This window comes from Nansenia antarctica (assembly GCF_963989245.1).
Source record: "Nansenia antarctica genome assembly, chromosome: 15".
Classification (NCBI taxonomy): domain Eukaryota; kingdom Metazoa; phylum Chordata; class Actinopteri; order Argentiniformes; family Microstomatidae; genus Nansenia; species Nansenia antarctica.
Genome location: NC_137685.1, coordinates 20,064,393 through 20,074,061, shown reverse-complemented (window position 1 = coordinate 20,074,061; position 9,669 = coordinate 20,064,393). Strand labels below are relative to the sequence as shown.

The 9,669-nt window shown below is 42.9% G+C and overlaps 1 protein-coding gene across 1 annotated transcript; it reads right to left on the bottom strand.

Moving 5' to 3' along the window:
* Positions 1 to 1,144: 1,144 nt before the first annotated feature.
* LOC308171224 (E3 SUMO-protein ligase ZBED1-like) lies at positions 1,145 to 2,981 on the bottom strand (the record flags this gene model as incomplete). The annotated part of the gene is made up of 6 exons (XM_080546067.1): positions 1,145 to 1,673; positions 1,766 to 1,828; positions 1,920 to 2,051; positions 2,148 to 2,382; positions 2,559 to 2,703; positions 2,789 to 2,981. 6 exons carry the CDS (start codon positions 2,979 to 2,981, stop codon positions 1,308 to 1,310), a joined length of 1,134 nt encoding a protein of 377 aa, XP_080402193.1. The 3' UTR covers positions 1,145 to 1,307.
* Between the last annotated feature and the right edge of the window lie 6,688 nt (positions 2,982 to 9,669).

The following is a 9,669-nucleotide window of genomic DNA, read 5'->3' as shown; positions in this document are numbered from 1 at the left end:
CGGGCTGCCCGATCACGTCTCTTCACAACACTGGCTCCCCGCTGGTGGAATGAGCTCCCCACGGCTGTCAGAACGGCAGAGTCACTACCCATCTTCCGTCGTAGACTGAAGACCCATCTCTTCAGGTTACATCTTAACTGCTCCTCCTGAGACATCTTCTGACCCTCACCACTACGTCTCCTAAAGACACCCGCTTTCCCCTCTTCTGTGTCCCTAAGAACTTCTATTGCCCCCCTTGTACTGTTTCTCAGTTTCTCCAGTAATATAAAAAATAAAATAAAAGTTTTTGTAGAAGGCGATAATAGGGAGAAGGTTTTTCCTTCTATCAGTGGCCCCGGGCCCGAGCTAGAGTACTCTTCCTGCAACGAATGGTGGACTGCTGATTCACATGCTTAGTATTCAAATGTATTGATTGTAAGTCGCTTTGGAATAAGGCGTCTGCTAAATGCCAAAAATGTAAATGTAAATGGAGGGAGGGTGGGGGGAGAGGAAAGGGGCTGGACCGTCGCCTTAGTGGGGGTTCAACGAGTTGGCTAATGATTAGTTTTGCCCTGGCGACTGTGGAGCGCAGTTTAGGCAGTTGCGATGGGGAGATTGATAAGTCATCTGCAGCACGCACTTCAGCCAGCTGTGATGAGTTTGGAAGGCCCTTTACTGTAGGCTGTGATGAGTCGCAGGACTGTGGGGAGAGTTTATCCACTGTGAGCAGTTCAGCTGCCTGTGCTGAGTCTGAAGAATCCTGCGCTGTAGGCCTTTCAGTTGGTTCAAGAGCGAGGGAAGGGGGAGCAGAGTTTATGAGGTTGAAGAGTATGTTGTTCATCAAATGGTATTCTCCCGATCTGTTTAAGTGGAGGCCATCTCTTTTGAATAGGTCTCTCTGCCTCCAGAATATGTTCCAGTGGTCAATGAATTTCAGCCTTTTAAGTTGGCACGCACCAGAGAGCCACGTGTTAAGTAGGGTTGGGTATCGTTTGGGTTTTATCCGGTACCGGTTACTAACCGATACTTTAAAAACGGTACCGGTACCAAAACGGTACTTAATTCGGTACTTTTGATTTTTTTAAATGACATATATATATATATATAATAATAATAACACGGTCGACAACATTAAACAGCTTTTCACTTTTTTATTGCTGAGGCACAATATATATTGTTAAATACACACAAATTAAAATAAATGAAAATAAAACTCCTGCTGACTGAGGCACAATAAACATATATATAATATTACAGTTAAATTATGTTTGAATTATGTTAACCCACCACACACTCAAATAAAAATAAATAAAAATAAAACTTCCACCTCAGCAATTCTTTTGCAAAAAGATGAGCATATTTGCCTTCTCTGGCAAAATACGACACCTCTCTTGACTAATTGCATGACCTGCACATGAGAAAACCCTCTCAGATGGTGTGGATGAGGCTTGTACGCACATGTATTTATCTGAAAGCTTAGACAGTATGGGGAGGCTGTCCCGCTTACCCCACCACCAGACTACAGGGTCTTGACCTGATGGGATTGAAGACAAACTTGTGTACATTTCAATTTCTTTCTGGACCACTTCAGTGATGGGGAGGGCCCTATTACTGGTCCCTGTTTCCTGAAGAAGCTCTAGGTCCTCATCCTCAAACAGCTCCTCTAGGGCTGACTTTTTGGCATGCTTCTTGTGCTGAAAAATACATAAAAGTAGTGTTTAGACAAACATACTTAAAAAATTGCATTCGTTCATTTGAGGTATTCCATGATTATTTATGAACTTACATGTTCCTCTGCCTTGTCCTCATCTGAATCTTCTTCCCCTGGCCCTGTGCCCGCCATTGGAAGCTGTAGGCACAATTTTGCACATAAATAGCAATACTTCATCATAGAAACGGTATTATAGGACACATAGTAAACAAGGATGAGGATAAAATACCTGTTCTGTTGCACTGGCACTGGCAACTGCTGCTTTCTTCAACCTCTCCCAGGCATCAGCATATTTAAATCTGCCTTTGAAGCGAGGGTCCATCGAAGTGGCCTCCTGGAGAAAGTTCTGAATATCTGGATTCTGTAAATGAACATGACAAACTGTTTAGTGTCTAACAGTGAAATGATGTGGTTTGCCCTCTTGTAAGCATAGGCTATGCTTGGAAATGGAAAATACCTGGTATCGCTTTTTCAGATCTCCCCAGACCGCCTCTTTCACAGCACGGGTGAACTCAGTGTCGTCTCCTTCAATCACCCTGAAATGCTTCTCCAGCTTGTTCAGGATGGGGAGAATTTCGCCACATGTGGGGGACCTCTCACTGGATACGCAGAGGGTTGAGGTGTACAGCAACTTCATGACGTTCACAAACTCCTCTGCTTTCTGGAAGTCATTGTCTGTGAGCCTTTCCAGCCTGGGTGAAAAAAGAAGATAAAATAAAGAATAAAAAATATCAACAAAGTTGTTTAACAACTGATCTTTTCAAGGTCCACTTCTCCATACTCCATCACACAGGTATAATGTGCAGTGAAATGTTATTGCTAGCTCATAAAGTGTGCTTAAGTAAAATACACCCATCTTGTCCATCACCTGTCTTTCTCCATTGGCTTTCTGAGTCGCTGGTCCAGTGAAGCTGCCTGGATGGCTGGGTACTGCTCCAGAAACCGCTCTACCATCAGGAACAGGGAGTTCCACCGTGTTCTGACATCCAGAATCATGTTGTGATCTGGCAGGTCTGAAACACATTTTGAATTACAAACTACATTGCTGAAGATGTTTGAAACAAACATAACCTTTTGAGATTTATAGGCGCTACTTACTCAGAAGTCGCTGCTTCTCCCGCAGGACAGGTTTGGACAGGGTGGACCGCTTCAGCCACACCACAACTGTGCGCAGTCTGGCACACCACCGTGTAACTGCACTGATGGAGTAAACCTTCTGGGCTGCAAGGTTTAGGGTATGGGCGAAGCACCCCACTTTTAATAAGGGCAGATTTTTCAATGCAACATCCATGTTGCTGGCATTGTCTACTGTGGCGGCTACAGCTTTTTTGTTTAACTTAAATTCAGCCAGAATGCCATGTATTTCTTCTGCCACCACCAGGCCTGTCTGTGACTCATACACAGCTTTGGTGTTAAGCACCTTCTGCTTAATGTGGCCATGAATCGAGTAGTGCACAGTAACCGTTAAATAGTGGTCCTGTGCCACACTCGTCCACCCATCACAGGTAATAGCAACCACATGTATGTGTGCTAATTCCTTAATGAGGTTTTCTTTTTCTACAGAGTACCATGCAGGAATAAGGGTATTGGACAGAGCATCCCTGGATGGCGGTTTGTAGCGAGGATTGAGGGCGGTGGTCATCTCTCTGTAAACATATTTGAGGATATTTATTATTGTCATTTTGACTTTTGTTTTGTTTTGACATAATTGTCTAATGGCACAGATTTATAAACATAAAGTAAACAAATATTGTTTTCACGTCACTTTACCTGAAACAGGGAGATTCCACAGTGGAAAAGGAATGCAGTCCCTTGACCACAAACCTGGTAACAGCCCTGTGAATTTCCTCCACCTTGTCATTGGTCAAAGTTCCCTTCTTTGCCAAGGTGAATGGGGTCTCTGATGCTGTAGCTGGAGAGCCAACAATATAAACATAGGTTAAATAATGTTACTGTAGCTAAATATTTGCTGCTGCCTGTCTTGGATAGGACCCTCTTGAATGCTGTACCATATAACGACACCTGGGGTCGCTTGGGTGCGGATCAGACGGTCTGCCTGACCTCCACACACCCCTCACCCTACTCCCCCTCCCCCAGTCCAGCTGGGGCCTACCTACCTGCATGTTTAATCTCTCAATCCCCCGTCCCTTTCCTGGTTAAATAAAACAAAGCAAGAAATCATAGAGGGCGAATGTCCACTGTCCCCCTCTTTAAATAAATAAACGGAAACATTATTACCAACCTGAGGAAATGCTGTCATCATCATCCTCAATGGGAATGGCGATCTCCGCCTCCCCCTCTCCGGAGGTGCTTGCTGCTGCTGAGGTGCTTGCCGCCGAAGGGCTGGTGAACTTGCGCAAGCTGTCAAACACGGTGCACCCTTCTGACCTTAAATGTATCGCGTGCGTTGTCAGGTGTTTCATCAAGTTCGATGTGTTGCCTGCTTTACACGCGAATGATTTTAAACATTTTAAGCACTTCGCGTTGTTTTCATCGAGTCGGGTGAAATGCAGCCACACTTTAGAACGCTTCATTGCGGTCTTCGGCATTCTCGGTGACCTCGTAGCTAGGCTAGCTAGCGAAATTAGATAATATGACTATGAGTATGATTATTATGATGATAATAATACTATCAATACAATAATACAATAATACAATCACTTACTATAAACTCACTCTTCTTCTTCTCAACACAACTGCTCACCTCACTACCACGACACGCACTGATTGGAAATTGGAAACAGGCGATGTCACTCACGTGACACACACGTCACGACTCAAGTCACGTGTGGTTGACTGTTGCATGACACCGGACACCATTTTTTTTTTTTTTTTTTTGAAAAGTACCGAAATGAGGAACCGAAATCTCCTTTGCGATTCGGTACGGGTACATACCGAATGTAAAGTAACCGGTACCTACCGGTACCGATTTTCGGTACCCAACCCTAGTGTTAAGGCTTAGGAGCCGGCTGAATTCCAGGTTACCTCTGTCAACAGTGGGTAGCGGTCCACAGATGAATGTCTCAATCTTAAGCTTGTCAAGTCTATTGAAAAGTTCCATGAAATCACGTCTCAAGTCTACTGAGCCCATTTTACGTGAATCGGTTTGTCCCACATGTAATACAAGACGCTTTGTGTCTGGGTTTTTAGACAGTGTTTCTTCCAAATCTTTTGTTATTTCTGAGACCGTTAGGTTAGGAAGACAGTGGATATGTAATTTTTTACCTCTTACGTTTCTGATCGCCGAGTCTCCAATCAACAAAGTATCTTTTGGAGGTGAAGTCTGTTTCATCCGCTGCATGTCACACAGAGAAGTAGAAGAAGGAGGGGGTGACCTTGAGCTCGTGTCTGCGGGCCGGGGAGTCGCCGGGGGGGGCCGGGGAGTCACGTGATTCCCAGGCCTGGGAAATCTTGGCGTGACTCTGATGTTCTTATCTCGGGCCTTGGGAGTCATGCCAGCTCGCTGCTCCGCGGGCCGGTGTCTCAGACTCCTATCTCGGCTCTGTTTAGTCATGCAAGCCCATGGCTCGGGCCTACCTGTTGCTAATGATGCTAACGGTGCTAACGAGGACTTCAGTTGGCTGCTTTTCAGTAGATAATTCATCTGTCCAGTGAATTTTGCAGCTGTCACCTGCCTCGTTAGCTTTGGGAAGTGTGAATTTTGATTTAAATCCTCTTCAAAGGCTTGCGTGGGTGGAGAACCATTAGCGTAGCGATTCTCGAGTGCGGAGAGTCGCCCCTGGAGAGTATATTCCAATAAGTCTACTCTCTTTGAAAGATCCACACAACTTTGACAGATAGCAGGCATGGTAGGAATAACAGCTATATAAAAAAAATGTTAAAACTATAAAAAAGAAGCAAGAAAAAAGCTGGAAAGCAGTGGTATGAGAGGAGCGAGGGAGAAACACGTCTAATCTATTCAGAAGCAGGAAGAAGAGGACTACCGTATTTTCCGCACTATAAGGCGCACCGGATTATAAGGCGCACCTTCAATGAATGGCCTATTTTAGAACTGTTTTCATATATAGGGCGCACCGGATTATAAGGCGCACTGTGTTTTTTTTTTTTTTTTGACTGGGGTTGCGTTATGCATCCACTAGATGGAGCTGTGCTAAAGGGAATGTCAACAAAACAGTCAGATAAAGTCAAACTTTATTAAGCGTTCTGACAACTCCGTTCACTCCCATGGTAACGTTGTTCAAACGTTAATGTGCATATTAACAATATTAACAATATTAACAATAACATATTAACAATATTAACAATATCTCCCAGCCTTGTTCACTCTTCTCCCAAACGTGGAGGGGAACTTTTCCCTGATTCAGTAAACACGTAGTAAAAGAAACAGTCTGATAGTATTGTCGTTAGGTATACTGTGTCGTCGGAAACGTATCTACTGCCATCGATAATGTTCTCTCTTCTCTTGGGGTTCATAACAACGTAATGATCAGAGTGATCTTAAGTTCAAAATCTAAAGCCTATGATACACGGGCAACTGTGAAGAAAAGGACAGGATGTTATCCTCCGTCTCGTCAGGTTCTCCTCCTTCATTTAAGATGTCTTTGTCTTTGTAGACCTCAAGCTTCACATTCCAAAGGCATGGGTGTTCTACAATGACATGGAGACAGAGGGATGAGATGTTCATTAATTCAATTCAGTCAAACATTCAAACTTTATTTCAGTAAACACGTAGTAAAAGAAACAGTCTGATACCACTAAATCAAACGTTAGTGCATAACTCAACATTGTTCAGTTATGTATAACACGTAAAGCTCACTTTTTCAGTTCATTCCTCGTCCACGAATCCCTTGAATTCTTCTTCTTCAGTGTCCGAATTGAACAGTTGGGCGAGTACGGCATCCAATATGCAATACGATATCCAATCTTTTGGCAGTTGCTGCGAGACGGTAGTTCTTGCGCGGATGGAGAGTTTACGTCTTTTCATAAAACGAAAGCACCAAGAAGGACCGCCTCGAAATTCCTCGATGTTCATTAGGGCTGGGTATCGTCACTGATTTCCCAAAACGATTCGATTCCGATTCACCAGCTCAGTGAGCTCACGATTCGATTCGATTCACGATTCGATTCGATTCGATTCGATTCCGATTCGATCTAGTTAAAATATACATTTTTTGCTTGAATATGAAAGAGATTCTCAGAATTAATGCTATAAATGGTTCAAGGAACCCTATAACATGTAGCATTGTTAAACATATCAATGAATTGACTCCAAAGCAGTTACATGAATGTACTTTTTATTGGAACACATTTTATTGGAACATATGAACATCATTGACCAACATTTTGCAACTACAAAAAGTGTTTTTTAACGTGCTTTACTGCAGCCGATGTAAATAAAGGGGCTACAAACATAGCCTACCGGTAATAATCAACAAAAAAAGCGTTTCCGAACGTTTTTTGAGGGGTTTATATATAAAAAATAAAAATATTTTTTTTTTTTTGAAAGATCGATCTCGGGACTTATGAATCGATAAATCGCTCATTTAATGAAGATCGATTCAGAATCGGGAAATCGATTTTTTGAACCCAGCCCTAATGTTCATGTCCCGTGCTAGCGCTGTTGCCTTCATTCGAACTGTGACTGTAGAGACGCTTCTACTTGCTGCTCTCTGTTCAACAACCCACTGTTCGAGTTTGTCCTCTAACTGTGGCCATCTCGCTTTGTTCCCTCGGAAACTTTGTTTAGTCTTCTTTACTTGGCGCAGGTCATCTTCTTGCTTCCTCCACTTCCGTACCATTGATTCATTAATGTTGAATTCTCTCGCTGCTGCTCTATTCCCATTTTCTACTGCGTGACTGACAGCCTTGAGCTTGAACTCTGCGTCGTAAGTGTGTCTCTTGACAGGAGCCATTTTGTGGTCTTTATACACACAAGTGGTGTGGGACTGTGAGTAAGCACCGGTGTTTACTGATTACCGTAATGCTGCAAGCGGTGCGGCTTTGTAGTTTACCAGTCGTACTGAAACATTTTATTATTATTAAATTGTTTTTATTGGTCATGTAATTTTTACATTTTGATCCATATATAAGGCGCTCCGGATTATAAGGCGCACTGTCGTTTTTTTTTTTTTTTTTGGCTTTTAAGTGCGCCTTATAGTGCGGAAAATACGGTACATACAAATCTACAAAATATATACAAAACATGGCAAATGTACTATATACATAATTATGTATAGGCAACTGTACAAGGACAATAAAGTCTATTATATTCTATTCTATTCTATACAAATGTACAGTATAATAACAAATTATACACAAATCAGACCAAGCACACACACACCAACATACACCAAAAATGAACACTACCTGATCAGTGAACTCACTACTCTCCAAATTCAATATCAAATAAGGCTTGTTTGAAGCGAAGCCTCACCATGGCTTGCTTTCGGGGGTCAAGACGATCTAATGTGGGTGCCAAACTGTAGTGTTCATTTTCGGTGTATTTGGTCTGTGCTTGGTCTAATCTGTGTATAATTTGAGCCTGGTATGGGGTCAGCTCTCTTGGAGGTTCTGGAGGAGAGGCCTTCCTTTTCCCCCAGCCACTAGACTTAGTAGTAGGGTCTGTAGGGACCAGGCAAGTAGGGCTGGGACGACGCGTCGTCATAGTCGACGTAATCGACTACGTCAATACGTCGACTTGCGTAATGTGCGTTGGTGCGTCGCAAAAAAAAAATCTAGCTGCAATTGCGGCACTGCGCCGACGTGGTGGCGGGGGCGCTGTTTCGCAAATAAGTTAGCTTTCGTTTTTGCTACCGAAATAGCTGATAGTATGTTGACTGCTCAAGGAGAATACATATTTGAAAGTACAGAATGCCTTATATTAATACATACAGAGCCTTATATTGCATTATATTACATTATATTTTGAATGGTCATCTGGTGCCTGAATATTGTGTTTTCCTTTACATAAATAATGACATTTCCACCATAAATTGATGCAGAAAGGGCACAAATTGGTTAGTGTTGTTCCGATACCATTTTTTGATCCCGATACCGATACCGATACCTGACCGTGCAGTACTTGCCGATACCGAGTACCGATCCGATACCACGGCGTTTGAAAAAACAAAACAAAAAAACATGTTTTTTGAGCCGCATACTCACCTCGATGTAAAATTATTGCTAACACTTAGTCTGGCACTGCTCAAAACCTTTGTAAAACAGGAAATAATAACAGAGAGTGAATGCTATAGAACTTTTTTTTATTGTCTACCTGGTATGGTGACAAGAAAATCAACCCCTTATAAAACCTGAAATGTGGCTCTCACAGATGCCAATCAGTGCAATAGCCATTATAAAACAGTCGTAGTAGTAGTGCAACAGCAAGTGAACATTTACAAACAAAATAACTTTAAGATATAAAACAGTCGTAGTAGTAGTGCAACAGCAAGTAAACAATTACAAACAAAATAACTTTAAGATATAAAACAGTCGTAGTAGTAGTGCAACAGCAAGTGAACATTTACAAACAAAATAACTTTAAGATATAAAACAGTCGTAGTAGTAGTGGGGCTCCTCCTCGACGGTCTGGAACCTTTTGTCGACAGCCGCTAGTAGGGTTGCTTTCATTGTTTTTATCCCGCTGTCCTCCTCGGTCTCTCGGGTCAACAGTCGCTTCAGTACCACCACCGTGGGGACGACTTCAGATGCGATGGAGGTGCTAAAGCTGATTTGTTTCGTAATCTCCTCGAATGGAGCCAGGACGATGTTTACTTTTTCAAGTAAAGCCCACTGGTTGGTACTCAGGGCGTGTTTGTTTTTCAGCATGCGTGTTTGTTTTTCCGCGATAGTGAAAAGCTGCCACGCCATTGGTTGAGAGCAGCTGCTCTGGGCCAATAGCGTTCCAGCAGAGGAGCATGCCTGGGCATGTCTGGGCATGTCTGTGTTAGGAAGGCTGTGTCAGGCTACTATAGCAGACAAGCTGAGAAAAACGCAACGTGCTGCGTTTGAACAAGAGT